Genomic DNA, 21,214 nt, shown 5'->3' on the forward strand with positions numbered 1-21,214 from the left:
TGTCTCTCACAATGAATTGCGCTTTCCTCTTCAAGCCCGGAGCAGTTCACAACCTGGCAGCAGCAGAGCCTCCCTGAGGGAATCTTCTTTTTGCAGCCCACAAAAATTGCAGCATCGCCATTTGCCTGATTCTCTATACATTGGTCAGACTTTTGCTGATCCTCACTATCTCATGATACTACTAGAGAGCTCATTGAACATATTGAAGGTTTCCCTACCAATGTTTTCCCCATTAATGACACCTCTATGAAAGACATGCTAGTATCTTTAAAAGGCTCTATTTACAAAGATAGTGTGGTCCAATTGCCCTCAAAAATGGGAGAGTTTGCAACTGCTCACAACGAACCTGTTGACGCAATGAGGCTGAGGAGGAATTTCATGCGCTGAAATTAAAGCTGACAGATTTAGAGGATCAGTTCCACAGGAATAATGTCAAATTTTGTAGTATAGCAGAAACCCTTCCTGCCTCTGATCTCAGGAGATATGTTCAGCAGATGATTTTTACTTTACTACCATCTATCCCTAAAAGGGAAATAGTGGTGGGCAGAGCCCACAGGCTACCAAAACCCTCACATCTACCTGATAATGTCCTTAGGGATGTTATAGCGAAAATTCATTTTTCACGTGAAATTTGCGAGGAGAAACTCTCCACTACAGTGGCCTTCCTCTCTACGTGGCTTTATCACAGCACGCCAGGGCGCAAACAGCTGAATTCTCTCACTAAGCTTTTACATGACCACAGAATAATCTACAGATGGGGTTTCTGCACAAAGCTTTTGATCACCAAAGATAATCGTATTGTTATGGTGCACACAGTGGAGAAAGGCCTCAAACACGGTGAAAATTGGGGTCTGCTTCCTGCAGATGATGATGCCCCTTTTTTAAACCATCTCCTGGCAGAGTGTCCCCAACATGGAAAAATAAATGGCGGGTTGATTTTTTTGGTGCTTAAAGCTTTAGTGAAGTGTGTTTTTCTTTAAAAATAAGGACCAAGGAACTGTACCCGATGCTCCCAGTATATGACCCCCTTGCTTTCTATTGTGGCTTTTGCCACCCAGTACTATTTGTCACTTTCTTTTAATGTTATTGACTAATTTTTTTGTTCTGTGTTCTGAGTTTGTTTTCTGCACCAAGGCCCGGATCTGCAGTTGTTCTCTAAATCCTGTTCATGCCCTATCAAGATCAAAGGGACCCTTTCAACTGGAACAATGTCCACTTCAGAACTGTAATGCCAGGTACACACGGTCGGACTTTTCGCCCGGACTGGTCTGACGGACGCCGACGGACCAAATCTGACAAACAATCCAATCGTGTGTGGGCTTCACCGGACCTTCAGCTGACTTTTCCAGTCGCAAATCTAAGGGACTTTAGATTTGGAACATGCTTCAAATCTTTACGTCGTAACTCTGTCGGGCCCAGAAATCCGCTCGTCTGTATGCTAGTCTGACTTACAAAAAACAACGCTAGGGCAGCTATTGGCTACTGGCTATTAACTTCCTTATTTTAGTCCGGTGTACGTCATCACGTACGAATCCGTCAGACTTTGGTGTGATCGTGTGTAGGCAAGTCCGGTCGTTATTTGGACACAGGCACAATTTTCATACTTTTGGCTCTGTATGCCACCAAAATAAAATTAAAACGAAACAATCCAAATGAATTTGAAGAGAAGACTTTCAGCTTTACATCAAGGGTATGAACATAAATATCAAGTACAAATGTTAGGAACTGCAACTATAATTATACACAGTCCCCCCATTTTCAGGGGCTCAAATGTAATTGGACAAATGAATATAATCATAAATAAAATGTTGATTTTTAATATTTTGTTGAGAATCTTTTACTGGCAATGAGTGCCTGAAGGCTGGAACCAATGGACATTACCAAAGACTGAGTTTCCTCCTTTCTGATGCTTTGCCAGACTCTAACTGCAGCTGTCTTTAGTTGTTCTTTGTTTGTGGGTCTTTCTGCCTTTAGTTTTGCCTTCAGCAAGTGAAATGGATGCTTAATTGGGTTGAGATCAGGTGATTGACTCGGCCATTGCAGAATATTCCACTTCTGTTCCTTCAAAAGCTCCTGGATTGCTTTTGCATTGTGTTTTGGATCATTGTCCATCTGTACTGAAGCGTCGGACAATCAACATTGCTGCATTTGGCTGAATCTGTGCTGACAGTATATCTCTAAACACTTCAGAATTCATCCGGCTGCTTCTGTCTTCTGTCACATCATCAATAAACACCAGTGACCCAGTGCCACTGGACGCCATGCATGCCCATGCCATCACACTGCAAGTTCCACCATGTTTTACAGATGATGTTGTGTGCTTTGGATCATGAGCTGTTCCAAGTCTTCTCCACGCTTTTTTCCTCCCCTCATTCTGGTACAGATTTATCTTAGTTTCATCCCTCCAAAGAATGCTTTTCCAGAACTGGTCTGGCTTTTTTAGATGTTTTTTGGCAAAGTCTAATCTGACTTTTCTATTCTTCAAGCTTACGAATGGTTTGCACCTTGTGGTGAACCCTCTGTATTTTCTCTTGTGAAGTCTTCTTTTGATTGTAGACTTTGACAATGATACGCCCACCTCCTAGAGAGTCTCTTCACTAGTCTGGATGTTGTGAATGGGTTTTTCTTTACCATAGAGAGGATCCTGCGATCATCCACCACTGTTGTCTTCCGTGGACGTCAAGGCCTTTTTATGTTGCTGAGCTCACCAGTGCATTCTTCTTTCCTCAGAATGTACCAAACTGTTGATTTGGCCACTCCTAATGTTGCTGCAATCTCTCTGATGGATTTGTTTCCATTTTGAAGCCTTGCAATGGCCTGTTTCACTTGCATGGACAGCTCCTTTGAACGCATGATGTAGGTTCACAGCAATAGATTCCAAATGCAAGTCAACTCCAGACCTTTTACCTGCTTAATTGATGAAGAAATAACAAAGGAGTAGCCCACACCTGGCAATGAAACAGATTTTGATTCAATTGTCCAATTACTTTTGGTCCCTTGAAAAAAGGAGAAATGGCTATTCTTAAGAGCTGTAATTCCTAAACCCTTCTTCCGATTTGGATGTACATACCCTCAAATTAAACCTGAGAGTGTGCACTTTCAGTTCATATCCATTATATAACTATAGCTTGAAAACGTTTGGGTAAATACCTGAAAAAAGTGAAAAATTGTGCCTATGTCCAAATATATATGGACCTAACTGTTTATAATCTTGATATGTGATCTTAACAATATCACCTACACCATTGTGAATCTTTATGCCCCTATTGTGGGCCAGCTATCTTTTCTGAAATCCCTTATGGAAAAGATCTTTGTTGTCCAACAAGGTTTCCTTTTGCTCTGCAGATATTTTAACACAATTACTGACAAACACCTCGACACTTCTGGTACTACTTTTCCCCAACAGGGGCACTCTCCCCAATTACCTGAGGGAGATGAACCTGCGTGATCCATGGAGATGTCTCCCATGCCTCTGAAACAGATTTTATGTACTACTCAGCTCCTCATAAATCTTACTCCCGCATAGATTTTTTTCTCAATGACCCGTCCTTACTACAAAAGATTTCCAAATCGGACATTTAGTCGATTACCTGGTTGCACGATGCGCCAATATCGATGACCATAGAGGAATAAAAAACAACTTTTCTCCCGTTACTCTGTGGAGCAATAACACCTCTTTATTTACAAAAGCAGCTAATTGTACCCGACTATGTGATCATCTCAAAGAGTTCTTTCAGCAAAATTCTCTTTGAGGTTGTTGTATTTAATCTGGTTTTCTCATAAAGCTTATTGCAGAGGTTTGATATTCAAGTGTCAGAGAGGGAAAGGAAGGGGACGGCGTAGGCTTTATCAGACCTTTTGTCCAAAATTAAATCTCTTGAATCCCAGCATAAACAGACTTTATCTACACAGATTTTGGAGGAGTTGTGTAAATGTCATCAAGGCAAAAGGTTGAAAAGGTTTAAGGCCACATATTATACAAAAGGTAATAGGGCTGGATGCCTATTGGCGAACTTAAAGCCAAACAGACTAAATCAAAATTGTTTTCCATGGTGGTCCCAACTCACTAACTCTGTAGTTCACCATCCTAAAAAGAGCTGATGCATGTAAAAAAATACTACTCTCAACTTTTCAATTTGAAAGATGATTCTGATACGGGTTAGCCAACTGCTGCGTCTATCTCTGCATTTCTATCCACTCTTAATTTGCCTAGTGCAATTAAATCAATACCTAAAGGGAATTTTCCTGGTGCACATGGTTTTTAAGCAGAATATTATCAGGACTTCTTTGATATACTACTTCCTCATTTACATCAAGTATTTAACACAGCTGCAACATCTTCTTCCTTCTCCCCTGAAATGCTTCAGGTGGTGATAGTTACTCTGCCTAAATCAGGGAAAGCCCCTAACCGGCCCCAAAAATTCAGGCCAATTTCTTTCCTGAACACAGATCTCAGTGGCGGTGCGTTCATAAAGGGCGCCGCAGGATCGTTGCCCCCTCTCTCCTGGCACCGCTCTATCACCATAGATAGATTCATGCATTGCTATGGTCGCTGCTGACACCCCCTATTCAGGTGCCTGGCCCATTTTCGGGTGCCGGGCATCTGAATTACAGCGGCGGAGGTGTTTTTTGGAAGCACCTGATTAGAGCCATAGGCTCCAGTAGGCGCCCAAAAAGGTGAACAGCGGGCGCAATGCTCTTTTTTTCGCTGTTCACTCAGCTGTGTGTTAGCAAAGTGAAGGAATTTGCTTTGCTAACACTGAATCGGCCTCTCAGCCAATCAGGTTGCCGGGTCTGTTACCGGTCACCTGATTGGCTGAAACATCAGGCGCTGTGATTGGACGCCTGAGAGAGGACGGAAGAAGACATTGAGGACGTGCAGGAGACCACCGTTGACCCGCTCCGAGACAGGTAAGTGCCGGGCAGCATCTGATGGGGCACACTGGCAGCATTTGATGGGGCACACTGGCGACATCTGATGGGGCACACTGGCGGCATTTGATGGGGCACACTGGCGGCATTTGATGGGGCACACTGGTGACATCTGATGGGGCACAGTGGCGGCATTTGATGGGGCACACTGGCGGCATTTGATGGGGCACACTGGTGACATCTGATGGGGCACAGTGGCGGCATTTGATGGGGCACACTGGTGACATCTGATGGGGCACAGTGGCATTTGATGGGGCACACTGGCGGCATCTGATGGGGCACAGTAACGGCAATTGATGGGGCACAGTAATGGCAATTGATGGGGCACAGTAACGGCAATTGATGGGCACTCTGGCAGCATCTGATGGGGCACAGTAGTGGCAATTGATGGGAACATTGGCAGAAATTGATGGGCACAGTGGCTGCGTTTGATGGGGACTGTGGCTGGGTTTGATGGGCATAGTGGCTGACAGGCACCTGATGGAACTAGACGAATGTTCAACTTATAAAGAAGAGTAGAGCCTCATAAGATCCCCTCTGTCTTCCTAGCCCTAGATGCGGAAAAAGCATTTGACAGAGTTCATTGAGGATACTTGCTTTCCACATTACTTAAACTTGGGATACAGGGGTTTTATACAGAATGCCATTTCGACATTTTACACTACCCCCTCCGCAAACGCTTACACTTCAAATGCTTTATCGGACCACTTCTCCATTACGAATAGTACTCGCCAGGGGTGCCCTTTATCCCCCTTGTTTCTCTCTGCTCATGGAACCCCTGGCAGCCAAGATACAAAACCACCTCTCTATAAAGGGAATGGAGGTTGCTGGTTACTCCGACAAAATAGGTCTGTTCGCAGGCAATGTGATCCTGATACTCACTGAGCCAGTCTTATCCTTAACAGCGGTGCAAACGATATTAGATTTAGTAAAATATCATAATATAAGCTGAACGTTACGAAGTCTTCTGCTTTTTCAGTAGGGATTACAAAAAACATCTTGTTAGATATGAAAACCTGCTTTAATTATCAATAGGAACGAAATAGATTGGCTTACCTGGGTATCACTCTCACTTCCCCTACCTCTTTGATATATGAGACTAATTATAAAGTTCTCCTTAACAGCATCACGCAAGATTTTGTTCATATTGCAAAGTCTGAATGCTCTTGGCTAGGCAGGATCGCTGCATTTAAAATGCGAATTCTGCACAAACTGCTATACTGTTTTAAAACAGTTCCTATATGCGTACCTAAATGTTTTTTCCATACAATTCATGTAGTTTTTAGACTTTAGACTTTTTAGACTTTTTATTTGGATAGGTACAAAACCCTGTATTTGTTACACTTTTCTAACCAGGCATAAATCTAAAGGTGCTGTGGGCCTTCCAGTACTTATTAAATATTATTATGCAGCTTTGCTCAATCAATTAAAGGCCTGGTTCCTATCTACAGACAAACTCTAGGTTTCTATAGAACAGGCAATAATCCCAACCTGAGACCTGCTGTCATTACTCTTTGCCAAAACGTTTTCTAGTTTCTCCCCTGCTTCCCTTCATAGCAGCTTCGTGCTTGGGAGTCTGCACTACGACATTCACCTCCTAATCAACCTAAACTGTGTTTAAACATACCTCTACATGATTATGAGCATATATTGCAATCTGTCAAAGTAACCCCTTGGATTACAATGGGTCTTCGTGCTGTTCAAGACTGAACAATAGACTGAGCCGGGGAAATACTGTATTATATATATATATATCTATCTCTCTATCTCTCTACACACACACACACACTATATATATATATATATATATATATATATACAGTATATCTTTGTACGGATTCGTAACATTCATACTAAACACCATTAAGTGTATGGAAGTGAATTCTACTATATACTGTTTTCTCACTAAATTGATATCCAGTATCGGGGGAATCTCCTGGTTTTACAACTACTTGCAACATAAGGGTTATTTCTCTAAAACATCTCATATGTTAAAATGGGAAAAAGACCACAGCAGGACATTTTCCGATGAACAGTGGCAGCGTGCTTTGTCTAATAATAATAGTGTCACACATTGTGTTAATCATTTGGAATATAGAGGATATATAGTATTTATAAATACAATATGCATTGTCTATAGGTATTTCCTGATGTATTATCTCTATGTTGAAGACAGTGTGGCCATGTTGATACTTTACTTCATGTCTTTTGGGAATGTAGGTCTCTTTGTAGATTTTGGGGTTCCCTTTTCCCTTTCGTTTTTTCCCTTCCTATCACAGGTGACGATGGTACTTACCTCACCATCGCCTCAACTGACCTTGCTAAGTCTTACAATACATACCTTTCCAATCCAGCTCCAGACAATAGTCTCACATATTTTGTGACAATGCAGTAGCTAATGGAAATCCACTACTGTATCTAATATTTTGGATGTTGTATGTAGGGTAAACGGTCATTATGTTTATTAGAAATTTCTGGCATTTAGCAACCAAGAGCTTAAAGCGTTTCTTACCAAATGGGATCGGATGTTCAATATTTCGGAAATATGAACATGTTTATGGATAACTTTATTCAGAGAATACAAATACTTAGGGTGTTGGTGCACACTACTGTAGTTGTAGTTCTTGTTATTGTTTTGTATGTATGTTATGGGCAAGGCTTCTGACATTTGAATAATGTTATATAATAAATATTTTGTAAATTATATGCTATATATGCAATCCTGTTTCTTAAAAATTTGGAAACTGACCTTTGTTTAAAGCCTGGTACACACTAGTAGTTTTTTTTTTGTCGTTTAACCAAGTGGGCTGAACGAAAAAAAAACTGAAGAGCTCAGGAGGAGCCGCTGGACTAACAATGCAATGTTAGTACAGCGATCTCCCCTGCTGAGCTATTGTGTTCTGACAGGAGGATGGCCCCCCAACCAGTACACGCCAGTCACTGTTCTCAACTAATGGCTGAGAGTGCTGATCAGGTGTTGATTGTCAGACCTTTTTCGGTCATGCCCCTTCAACAGAAGCTGACTTCTGACCGGTCCTGCTACTGTAAACACACGTGAACTTACATAGGACCCTCTCCTCATCCCCCCGATCCCGCTGACCTGAAGTCCGGCGATCACCTGCTCTGACACATGGGGTCGCCACTTCACCATTCCAGGGCTTAGAAATCTCCTGCGGCTCAATGTCCTAAACGTATCTCGTCAGGAGGTATGTATAGAAGCATTCTAATTGATTGACGCGTTCACATGGGGGGCGCTATCCAATCAGAACCCGCGTAGCCCGTCCTGTCACTGCAGTCAAAGAGAAGGGAAAGCCGCTGGGATTTCAAATCCCTGGACTGGTAAATTGGCGATATGATCTTTCAGAACAGGAGATCACCAGACTCCAGGTTAGTGGGACCAGGTGCGATGGGAAGGGGCTCCAGTGTAAGTTCACCTTACAGATTTCCTGTAAAGGTGAACTTACACTTTAAGGATAAACGTGACATACTACTGCTATGTCCTGTACTTTAGGATGTTGCCACTCTTTTTGTAACTGATCTGATTACATTAATAAAATGCAATCTGATTGCATGACTTAATAAAACTATTTGAAAGAAACTCGTAGGACAATGTCACATTATGCTGATTTAAAAGAAAAAAAAAAAAAAAAAAGCTTTCGTTGGACACAAGCTTTGGATATATTATGTTAATTATGTTCAATTCCTGTATCTTGCAGCTTACCTGACAACTGGAGTCTTATCTTTTGCCTTATCTGTAAAACATGAGAGAATACAGTATGTATATATATATATATATATATATATATATATATATATATATATATATAATTATTTTTTTAACCACTTGACCTCCGCAAGATTTACCCCTCTTCATGACCAGGCCCTTTTTTGCGATACGGAACTGTGTTACTTTAACTGACAATTGTGCGGTCGTGGGACGCTGTACCCAAATAAAATTGATGTTGTTTTTTCCCACAAATAGAGCTATTTTTTGGTGTTATTTTATCACCACTTCGTTTTTTTCATTTTTTGTGCTATAAACAAAAAAAGACCTACAAAACACCTACAATTTTGAATTTTTTTTTACTTTCTACTATAAAACATATCCAAAAAAAGAAATGAAAAAAATCTAATTTCTTCATAAATGTAGGCCAATATGTATTCTGCTACATATTTTTTATTAAAATAATCCCAATAAGCGTATATTGATTGGTTTGCGCAAAAGTTATAGTGTCTACAAACTATATGATATATATTTATTTTATACTAGTAATGGTGGCCATCAGTGACTTATAGCGGGACTGTAATATTTCGGGACTGTGATAATTCTCACTAACTGACACTTTTGACACTTTGTGGGAACCAGTGACACTAATACAGAGATCAGTACTAAAAATACTGTCACTGTACTAGAGCTGCACGATTCTGGATAAAATGAGAATCACAATTTTTTTGCTAAGAATAAAGATCACGGGGCGTGGCCAAGATCTCGAACGGGTCGGACGTCTAGGAGCGGAGCTCTGAGCCAAAGTAGGTAACAGGAAATTATCCTGTTACCTACTCCTGATCTGCCCGAGACCCCTCTAATTACACCCACCGATGAGCATAGATGGTCCTCTCTCAGAAAAACAAGGGCAGCAATCGTAACTCACAAAACAAGGGAGTCTTGACCCATTCCTCTGGTGCGGCCACACACGTGGAGGGAACATCTAACATGGCGACACAGACATCCGAAGCAGACCCAGCCCTTATGGGAGAAGATAGATTCTCAGCCCTAATGCAAGCTTTTAATGGATGCCAGGCAGCACTCACCACTAAAATTGACTCCTTACAAATTGAAATGGGTCTAATGTGGAAGGACAGTAAAAAGCTTCGCTGGCGGGTGGATGAATTGGAGACCCATGTGGGGGACATGGAGGAGACAGTGAAAGACCACACGGCTACCTTGCACACGGTCCAAGTCCACCTGAAACACCTGGAGGCCAAATCAGAAGATGCTGAGAACCGTAATCGGCGCAATAGTTTATGGATTATCGGCTTCCCTGAAGGGACAGAGGGTTCGGACACCCTGGCATTTACTGAATGCCTTCTCTGCACGCTTTTCCCTCAGGCGCCATTTTCGCCACACTTCGTGGTGGAAAGGGCGCACAGAATGCCTCCCAACCGCGAACCTCCTGGAGCACCGCCACGTACGTTCATATTTAAACTGAAGAACTTTAGAGACCGGGACTTGATACTTCGAGAGGCCAGGAAGATGGATACTATCCACCATGAGGCAGCCCACCTCATGTTTTTTCCGGATTTCTCCGTGGACACTCAAAAGAGAAGGAAATCATTTGACGCGGTCAAACAATCCCTCTGCTCGAGAAATATTAAATATAGCATGATGTTTCCCGCACGCCTGAGGGTGGTGGACGGCGAATCAATTAAATTCTTCAACACACCGGAGGATGCGGCTCAATGGGTGAACACTCTCCCGCGTGGGTGATCCGGAGATCCTGCACTCAACAACTATGGATCGTGGTTGGGACACGTGAGTTTGTACCAGCTTAGGGGACTTCTGTGTTTTCTTTAAACACCCCTGGGGACTGGGTAACTTAACACAAGGCAGCATATCCTGGCTTGCCTGTTTGTCATCTAACAGTTACTGACTCTGGGATGAAGATTTTCCCTGCAACCTGCTCTCGGTGACTCTTACTCCCTCTTCTTCCCTTTGCTCATTTTGGGGAGGGGGTGGATTGCTGGATGCATATATTTGCTGTGTTTGATCCCTATGTGGGGCGATATGGGAGTAACGCCTCTGTTGATGACCATGAATATGAGCCCCCTGAGTTCCACACCCCACTATATTGCTATACCAGACGGGACACTGTGTGTGGTTTCTCTTTTTTTTTGGCCCAGCTGGCAAATCTGACTCTTGAAACGCATTATATACACGGACTGGGGTACAGCGCACATACGAAAGATAAAGACCTGTCGGGGGATCCTCCCCTTGTTTAGTTACTCCTGTAACATGTCAATTCACAGGACCAGTTCAAGTTTAGTACCCCTGGTTCGGCCAGGTGATTCCTCTGTTCCGCTCCGTTGGCGGCATCTCTGCTGCACCCCCTATACACCGGGTGCCCGAGTGTTTAACGCCTACTTGTTATATGTTCACGCCCTCATAGGGTCAACAACCATGTTTGTTAAGGGGATCCAGGTGCATTTAAGTTGGAATAGATGCACAGGGTGGGGGGGAGTTGGGGGCTATGTTGGGGGGTTTTTTTTCTGTTGTTTTTATTGCCTTATATGGTTCTTTTTTGGTTACATATTGGTTAAAGAAGGAATGATATATGTATGTATGTCACAGATACTGCAGCTAGTCTTACAGGTGCCGATGGGTTGCTGGTGGTGGTCACCCCCACAGGGGGTTGCCTGCAGGGATCCGGATGCGGGACGGAGGTCCACATACCGATTTCAATGTCTCCCCTTATGGCCCCCCTGACATTGATTTCATGGAATGTGTGGGGAATGAATTCCAAAATCAAACGTGCCTTAGTGTTTAAATTCCTTAAACAGTACTCCCCTGATATATGTATTCTTCAAGAAACACACTTGGTGGGTGGCAGGGTCCTTGGCCTTCGGAAACCATGGGTCGGCCACTGCTACCATGCCACCCATTCCACACATGCCAGGGGGGTTAGTATTCTAATACGTAAATCCCTTCCCTTCGTGCTTCTTGACCTGCATCTGGATCCTGAGGGCAAATATGTGGTTATACACGCGAGTATAGATGGTTTACCTATGCTGCTGGTGGGATTGTACAACCCACCCCCAGCCTCCATGAGATTCCTTCATAAAATAGCACGGATACTGGCATTACACTCAGTTACCGCTGTAATTATAGCCGGGGATTTTAATATGGTACCTTGCCCGAATATGGATAGACTGTCTCCCGATCCAGCAACCAATTCTCCACTCTCCCGATGGGCGGCGATGCTGGGCCTGACGGAGGTTTGGAGATGGAAGTATCCAGGGACTAGGAGCTACACCTGTAATTCAGCCACATACATGGCGATGTCTCGTATAGACCTCATGTATGTCAGCAACCCAATTCTGGCTATGGTGCAGGAAATTTGTACTCTCCCGAGGGGAATTTCTGACCACACACCTATTCTCCTGAAAATACACGTGAGGGAGACTTCGGGCGATCACTTGTGGCGACTGTCCAGATATTGGATCTCGGATGAGCGCGTCGAGCCCGTGGTGGAATCGGCTATTATGGAGTACTGGGCCCCTGACCTGGTGGGCACGGAGACCCAGACTAGATGGGAGGGGTTTAAGTTTCACATGAGACAACAATACAAGTCGACCGTGGGATCGGCACGCTCACCCTCCCGAGCCTCACTGGTCCAGGCTGAAGCCAATGCTCAGAAGTTGGAACATGACTATACTGAGGGTGGAGGGTGGAGTCAGAGAAGGGAACTGCTAGTGGCCCTCAGAAAAGTACAGCTCCTCAGACTCAATGCAGCTAATAAACAATTACTTCATCAAAGGCAAAGGGTATTTGAACAGGGCGAGAGGTCGGGTCGCATGCTGGCCTGGCTCTCTAGGGAACCCACAAATATGACGCATATTGCTAATATTAAAAACGAGTCAGGCAGACTACTATCAGATCCAGGCGAGATTAATGCTTGCTTTGCAGATTACTATAAAGATCTGTATTCCTCCAGAGCCAGTCACACCTTGGTGGAACTTCAGTCCTTCCTAGACAACATACAGTTTCCTGCTCTTTCGGATGATGCACGTGCACAATTGGAAGCCCCAGAGGGCTATATTCTTTATGCAGGCTGGTAAGACCCCGGGAGATGGTGGTCTCCCGGCTGAGTTTTTTAAGACCCACTGTACCTCCTTGGCTGCCAGACTTAGAAGGGTCCTCTTAACGTCCCTGGAGGCGGGAACCTTGCCACCATCCATGATGAGGGCGGTGATCATAGTCCTCCCCAAACTGGGGAAGGACTCCGAGCTCTGCTCATCATATAGACCAATATCTTTGCTGAATGTGGATGCAAAAATTCTGACCAAAGTACTTGCCAATCGCCTTAATGCAGTGATACTCTCTCTGATACATGGAGACCAGATGGGCTTCATGCCGGGGAAGGGTATGGACATAAATCTATGGAGGCTGTTCACGGTGATTGACCGGGTGGCTGGGAGGGGGGGTGAGGAGGTGATAGCATCACTGGACGCGGAAAAGGCCTTTGACTCGGTGGAGTGGGAATATTTGTGGAGTGTGCTCCGGAAGTTTGGCCTGGGTCCGGTCTTTCTCTCTTGGCTTCAGATGCTATATTCAAATCCGACGGCCAGAGTTCGGACCAGTGGCATGCTCTCTGCTTCGTTCCCACTCCACCGGGGCACCAGGCAGGGGTGCCCCCTCTCCCCGGCCTTGTTTGCACTTGCCATAGAACCCCTGGCTATCCTCCTGCAGTCCTCAGAGACGGTAGTTGGCATATCAGTACATCCCATTGTCGAGAAGGTATCTATGTATGCTGATGATACCCTCCACTACCTTAATGATCCACATCAGTCTTTATCGGCGGCCCTGGCTTTAATAGACTTGTTTGGCAAATTTGCAGGTATTAGAATTAACTGTCGGTCCTTTTCCCTCTACGGCAGGGGGGACGTCCCCCAGGTCTTACGGCACCTCTGCAGTGGGTAGATAATTTCAAATATTTAGGTATCCAGATTCACAGAAATCCACAGACTCTAATGTATATCCGGTCCTTCAAAAGTTAGTACAGAAGACCTCTGTATGGAGGAATCTGCCACTCACCCCAATAGGCCGAGTTAATTTAATCAAAATGTCCTTCCTCCCCAAATTTCTGTACGTCTTTAGAAATACCCCCATTATTATACCAGCATCCTTCTTCACTAAATTAGAACAAGCGGTCACGTCATTTATATGGCGGGGGTCGGTACCGAGAGTGGCGAGGTCCACACTTCAGCTTGGATTATCGGGGGGTGGTCTTGCCCTCCCTGATTTTAAAAAATACTATTGGGCTGAGGTCCTTGTATCTGTGCGGTGGTGGTTTACGCAGGACCAATCTAATCTTGAGGCTGCTATATTGGGTTCTTACTCTGAGCTGAGCAATATAGTATACAGGGGGCCTAGATCCACCACACAGATTACTATCCCTATGAAGACTACGGTGCAGGTGTGGAAACAAGTATCGAGGTATATAGAGGCACCACAATCGATCTCTCCCCACACACCCTTATGGGGTAATCCGTCACTACCCCACCAGAAGACGATCCCTGACCCACAGGTCTGGGCTAGGTTTGGTGTGCGGACTTTGAGGGATGTCATGCCAGAGGGGAGCTTGCTCCCTTTTGGAAGACTTAGGACCAAGTTTGGACTTCCCCCCTGGATGTATATTAGATTTCTACAGTTAAGACATGCCCTAAAGGCACAGTTTCCAGGCTCTATCAAGATTGAACCACACCAGGTAGAGAGGCTGCTGACGTCGCGTGTCATAGACACAACACTATTTTCTATTTGCCTTAGACTAACGTGCGGGGCCGGCTCTGGAGCAAATAGGGCCTTTTTGGCCTGGCGGCGAGACCTTCCTGCCCTGACTGAGGAGGACTGGACGGAGGGCTTACAGCAGTTCATTCCTCTTATGATCTCGACAAAATATAGATTTGTACAGTTGAAATTCCTTCATAGGGTGCACTATGCGCCACAAAGATTGGCATTATTTATATCACACCTCTGAAAAATGCCCCAAATGCACTGAAGGTATCTGCAACTACATTCATATGGTATGGCTTTGCCCAAGAATACAAGAATTCTGGCAAAAGGTAACTGATGATATCGCTTCGGTAAGCGGTATATCAGTTGGGTTAAACCCTTTGATCTTGTTGCTAGGTATCACAGATAATTACCCACTAGCACCCACAAAAAACTATCCATCTTTTATATGGCATTTTACGCCAGGAAGACTATTTTGCTTCAATGGAAGACGGCAGAGTCACCTCAGATTTCCACTTGACGAGATCTGGTGAACGCCACTCTCCCCCTCTATAAGCTGATGTACATGGGTCGTAACTTCCCCAAGAAATTCTATAAAATATGGTCAGCCTGGGTCGAGGCCAGAGGCCTCACTGTGTAGAAATAGCTACAAATCCAAATATGACACTGCGGTTGTTGTTCCATCCCCCTCCCCTTTTCCTCCCCCTTCTTTCTTTTTTTCTCCCCTTGGGATCTCCCTGATCTCCCTCCCGTCCTATTTTGTCCCCCCGATCCCTTCTCCCTTCACCAAGTGTGCTCTCTACTCCTATGACCCGGGACTATTAGTTATAATGGCTAGACTATGTCTGTATATATACCATGTCTATATGCTCATCTATATGAACATTGAGAGAAGCTGAAGGGATTTTATCGGTGCAATTTTTTCTTTCTTAAAACATAGTTTATTGTTTACAATCAATTTAAAAAAGACATGATATATATATGATATCAGACAAAATTTCTTTTTCTTTTTAGACAATGTAAAATACAGTACACAATATGGTCAAAAAAGGGGGAAAGAAAAGGATTTGTATTACAAATTCACAGATGGCAGTTGTTGCATATTAGCCCGACATGTTTCGCATTGTCGCTTTCTCAAGGGATATGCAACTATTAGGTAGGTCATCCAATATTTTTAACAATTCTACAAAGATAAAGAAAAAAGAGAAAAGGGTTTTTTACATACATACAGGCATAATATTTAATGTTATCACTGCAATAGATGACTATAAGATATATATAACACGCATTGTCGCTCTGAAGAGTCAAAGAATAACTTACCCCCAAAATGACCCAGTAAACCCTTAGCAGCACCAGCATGGCCTAGGCCAATCACGACGGGACAGCGAAAGAGCCAATTTGCAACCACAGGGAGCAAAAAGATGAGGCTAATGTAAAAAATTATAAAGGTTTGCAAATATTTAGTATAAATTAGATTGTGTAATGGAAAATTAATTTAAATTAGAGACCTGATAAATTCAACACTTACGTTGATGGATATGAAAATTGCAAACATAAATGCAGATAAGCATCAGTGTCGCTGAAATGATGATTATGAACACTATTGGAATAGGTTAGGAATCAGGCTGAAAGTTTAATAAAGCAAAAAGTTTTTTGTTACTGCATAGAAGAAAGCTGCACTGAATCATTTAGGCTGAATCATTTAGACTAATGCTATAATAATATTTAAATATTCATATAAAATTTCATAATGATATGTTAAAAATGCTGTCTGAGACTGCAAGGTCTTTGAATATTATGAAATAGTGACAGCGAGTAATGTAAGATACAAGTGCAGTAAAGAATCTGAAATAGTAAAATAAGGGTATGCATTTGTAAAGAGCAGAGTGTGATGTACTCACCAGTCACTCACTCCGCTGAAATTTTAGCCTCCATCTACCGGCGCTGGCAGGTTGAACTGTCAGGGAAGCCGGTTAAATAATGCTCCCCATCGAGACGGCGTGTGACGCCGCCGGCTCGATGCGGATGTGAGGGCGCATGTGCGCATGCCCGGGAGGCCAATTGTCAGTCCAAACTCCAAATCCCATGGACCACAGCGGCAATCCGGGAGGGCCGACATGCGCAGTGTGTCGCGCAGCGGCTCCTTCCACACTGACGCCGGAGCCGTGTCACGGGACAGGAGGGCAGAGGGAGGGAACACACAGTGCCCAAGAATGGATTGGCCGCTGCGGGGAGGCACAGCGCGGAATGGGCACATAAAAAATGTGCCCCGGGCGTCCGTATGGATGCGGTGGCCCCAGCTAAATCCCAACGCGATATAGACCAGGTGCGGTCTGACAGGGAAGGGCCAAAGAGGTAGCCGATCGAGGAGGAGGGGACCATATACCCTCCAACCTCGATCGGTTCTGACACAGCAGAGAGACAAGGCGCTTCCCTTGAAGGGAAATACAGTGATGTAAAAAAAAAATAATAAATAAAACAACATGTATAATAGACAACATGGTTACAATATTAGACATTAATTCATAAGTGAAGTTTTACATAACACATGGGTGCATACATTTATGAAAATTAAATCATAAAAATTACTGAAGAGAGATAATAATAAAAAAGGGGAGAGAAACAAGGAAGGGGGGGGGGAAAGGGAGGGGGAAGGGGGAATTGGAAGGGGAGAAAACAAAAGGGGGATTGGTGTTAGCACTGGCAACTAAGGTCATAACTAAATGACCAATCATTTAGAGGAAGGACCGGTAGCTTAGGCTTTCATTAAGACCGGGGAAATGGGTGGCTTTAAGGACATGAATCCAGCGGGCTTTGAGCTGGAGCAGTGTCCTATCAACACAGCCCCCTCTTTCGTCTAGTGGAACGTGTTCTAAAGTTTGGAACTTGATGGTACTGGAGTCAAAATTATGGTGAAGACCCACATGCCTAGCAATAGCTGTGTTCATTTCTTTCTTGAGAATGGGCTTTATGTGGTCTCTGATTCGTTTGAAAAGTGGTCGTTTCGTTTTGCCGACATAAAAGCTACCACACATACATTGAGCTAGATAGATTATACCTGGAGTCTGACACGTTGCACTGAATTTGATTGAGTGCCATTTTCCATTTGGAAGTAAAAAATATGATGTATTATCTATATATCGGCAAATGTCACATCTACCGCAGGGAGATAAGCCGATATGTGAAGACTTTTTAATGGTTGAAGGGTCTTGAAAGTGACTGTGAACAAGACGGTCCTTGAGTGAAGGGACCCGTCTAAAGGTTATCTCGGGAAAGGTGTTGATGTATTTACTGACTGTTGAGTCTATATGCTCATGTTATAAAGTACCAAATGATGGAATTCCATATTTAGGTGGAGTTTCCTCATACATAATACTGAAATGGCATATTATATGAACAAACTATGACGTTTCCCTATACTCTATGATATGATTGTCTTTAATACCTATTCAGACTAATGTACACTACTGTATTTTGTTATGCTTGATGTGCATACATGTAACTGATTGAATATCTCAATAAAAATTCCTTCTGTTAAAAAAAAAAAAGAATAAAGATCACGATTTTCGTGGCTTGACATCATCTTTCACATTATACAAAAAATTGGGCTAACTTTACTGTTTAGTTCTTTTTTTTAATCCATCAGTGTATTTTTTTCCCCAAAAATTGCGTTTGAAAGAACAGTGCGCAAATACAGTGTGACATAAAATATTGCAACAACCGCCATTTTATTCTCTAGGGTCTCTGCTAAAAAAAAATCTATAATGTTTGGGGGTCTAAGTAATTTTCTAGCAAAAAATACTGATTTTAACTTGCAAGCAACAAGTGTCAGAAAAAGGTTTAGTCTTTAAGTGGTTAAACTGCCTACATTTACAGACCAAAGTTCTTTCCTTTGATCTAAAATAACTAAATGTTACAATGTTTCTCTTTATCTCACCTAAGATGTTGTGATAAACTTGGCAGGCTGCCTGTTTTTGCTTTTTTTGTTTTTTTTACAGCTGTCAGCATTAAGCAGAGAACAGCTCTGCACTGAATTGAGGAAATGCTGTTTTAAGATTGTGAGGGGGGTTGAATCGTGATTTCTATTCTTTAACGATTAATAGTGCAGCTCTACACTGTGCTAATGACACTGGCTGGGAAGGCGTTAAACAACTAGGGGCATCAAAGGGTTAAATGTGTGCCTAGACAGTGTTTTTATGTACAATGTGGTGCTTCTACTAAGGGAAGTGATTCATTGTATTCCTTGCTGTCAGGAAGGGCTTGCCAGCAGACAAGATGGCTCCCTCAGGCAGTTTCCTGTTCCACGGATTCCACATAGGATGGGTGCACGAGCGTGTACTAATGTGCGCGCATATCAGTGCACACGCATGCACACCAATGCGAGTCGGAATGCAAAGGATATGCGCGTGCACACATTCGCATACACACGCACATGCACCCCGTGACAGATGATAGCGCCAAATGGATTATTTAAGCTGGGTCAGTCCCAGGATCAATGCTGTCTTGTCTACAGCGTTCCCGTGATTGTCCTGTTATCTGTTATTCTGCATCCGTTCCCAGTTTTTGCCCCGGCTTGCTCTGACTACTCTTGCTCTCCACCTGCATCGACTCTGGCTTGTACCTTGACTCCACTCCTTTCTCTGCATCTTTACCTGATCTGCTAATTTGTGTATGACCCGGTCAGTCTGACCCTGTCTGTGTTCCAGTCCTTATGGAGCCACCTAGCTGCAAGCATCTGTCCATTAGCCACTGTTACCTGCTCTTCTGATTACTGCATCCAAGTACCAGCCTGTTCCAGTTCATCCTGCCTAGCCCAGCAGCAAGCAAGACCATTAGGCACTTGTGCCACTCTGCACTCCTGAGCTACCTGTCTACGCTATCAGGGGCTCAGAGTCAAGGATGTAAGAGGCCTTCCTCTGCATACCAGGCTCTTCTACCAGGTATGTGACAGTAAAGACAGCCATGTCTGAGCCTGAGCAAAGAACCTCTCCCCTGAATGAACTGTGCCAACATTTGGCAGGTCTCACACAAGTTGTCATCACCCTCCACTGCTCCCGGTTATGCTTCTTCATCTTACGCTGGAATACCTGCTGCACCCGCAGTCGTGATGTTACCACCATAGCCCAGAGTTCCTATTCCTGAAAGATCTTCTGGCGACCACAGCAAATTCAGGGCTTTTCGCACTACCTGTGAATTATACTTTGCCTTACAGCCCCGCACCTTTTCACTTGAAACTATTAAAGTAGGATTTGTCATCTCTCTGCTGCAGGGTGAGCCCCAGTCAACCTTGGCCACCTTCTTTAAATACATGGCTCAGCTCTATGAAGACCCTCAACGAACCCCCACCGCAGAAGCAGCACTACACACACCCCAACAAGGCCACAGAGCAGGCGAGGACTATGTCTCAGGCTTTAGGTGCTGGAGTTCCGAAACTAATTGGAAGGACGCTGCCCTCTGTTACCAGTTCCGCATGTGTCTTTCAGAGGCCCTGAAAGAGGAGTTAGCTGAGTTGGTGTTCCACACTCTCTGGATGCTCTCATTAATCTGTCCATTCAGATTGACCGAAGGTTAAAGGAACGTAGATCTGAAAGATCAGCCGGACAATTTTGCCCTGTATGGATGTTACCAAGGGTTGCAAGTCCACCAGGGCCAGCTCCTCCAGAACCCCTTCTTCTGATTCTCCTGAACCCATGCAGCTTGGCTTGCTTTGTCCTCACTCACCATCGAAGAACATCAACGCCATCGCCAGAGCAATCTGTTATTGTATGGCAGGGAACCAGGCCACTATGTGAGGACCTGCCCAGCCAAACTCCGTAAGTGCCTGTCTATTTCTTCTGCCAAGCCTCCAGCCCTGTCAAGTGACCCTTCTCACCTAGCTCTTCCCATTCTGTTGCAGCTTCCAGGAAGAACTATCCAGGTGTCAGCCATAATTGACTCAGGGGCCTGCAGCTGCTTCATTGATCTGTCCTTTGCCGCTGAACATCGGGTACCTCTGCGAACCAAGGCCCAGAGACTTTCAGTTCACCTTGCAGATGGCTCCTTCATCAAGTCTGGGCTAGTCACCCAAGAGATCATCCCACTGCCTGCCACCATTGTCACTAATCATAAAGAATTGCTACGCCTGGGTGTCATTCTCTCACCCCTGTTTCCCATCATATTAGGCGTGCCATGGCTACAGGCACATAACCCATGCATAAATTGGGCCACAAGGGAGATCCAGTTTCCGTCACCCTACTGCCAACAGCACTGCCTACAAGAACTCTCATGTTGTCCACCAACCCTGTTGTGCATGGACTCTGATTCCAAGGCATGTATGCTTATCGGTACAAGGGGGCAGAGACCCTTCCTCCCCATAGGTCTTATGACTGCTCAATTGAATTACTCCCTGGGGCCGAGGTACCTTTTTGGAAGAATTTTTCCCTTAACTGTACTTGAACTTGTGGACCTAAAGGAATACATTGACAATAGTTTGAGGAAAGGATTTATTCGCCCATTAACCTCTCTGCCTGGGGCAGGCATTTGCTTTGTGAAAAAAAAGGATCACCCCCCTAAGACCCAGTGTTGAGTAACGTGAACTCAATAAAGTCACAGTCAAGAATCGGCACCCGCTACCCCTGGTGCCCGAACTGTTTCAAAGGCTTAGGTCAGCAACAGTCTTCACGAAATTGGATCTTCTAGGGGCATACAATCTGGTATGTATACGTGCAGGTGATGAATGGAGGACTGCATTTCATAGCCGATTTGGGCATTTTGAGTACCTGGTAATGAATG

At 44.1% G+C, this 21,214-nt stretch overlaps 1 protein-coding gene across 3 annotated transcripts in view; it reads right to left on the bottom strand.

Moving 5' to 3' along the window:
- LOC141132642 (uncharacterized) overlaps window positions 1-21,214 on the bottom strand; it is a 155,028-nt gene that overhangs the window by 18,098 nt on the left and 115,716 nt on the right. For 2 of the 3 annotated variants that reach the window (XM_073621261.1, XM_073621259.1), the window contains one exon: window positions 8,654-8,684. In XM_073621261.1, the coding sequence (XP_073477362.1) occupies window positions 8,654-8,684 (31 nt within the window). Of the gene's footprint in view, window positions 1-8,653; window positions 8,685-15,440; window positions 15,627-21,214 lie in introns of those variants that run through there. The other variant, XM_073621260.1, reaches the window with a different exon arrangement.

Source organism: Aquarana catesbeiana, linkage group LG03, assembly GCF_042186555.1.
Source record: "Aquarana catesbeiana isolate 2022-GZ linkage group LG03, ASM4218655v1, whole genome shotgun sequence".
NCBI lineage: Eukaryota > Metazoa > Chordata > Amphibia > Anura > Ranidae > Aquarana > Aquarana catesbeiana.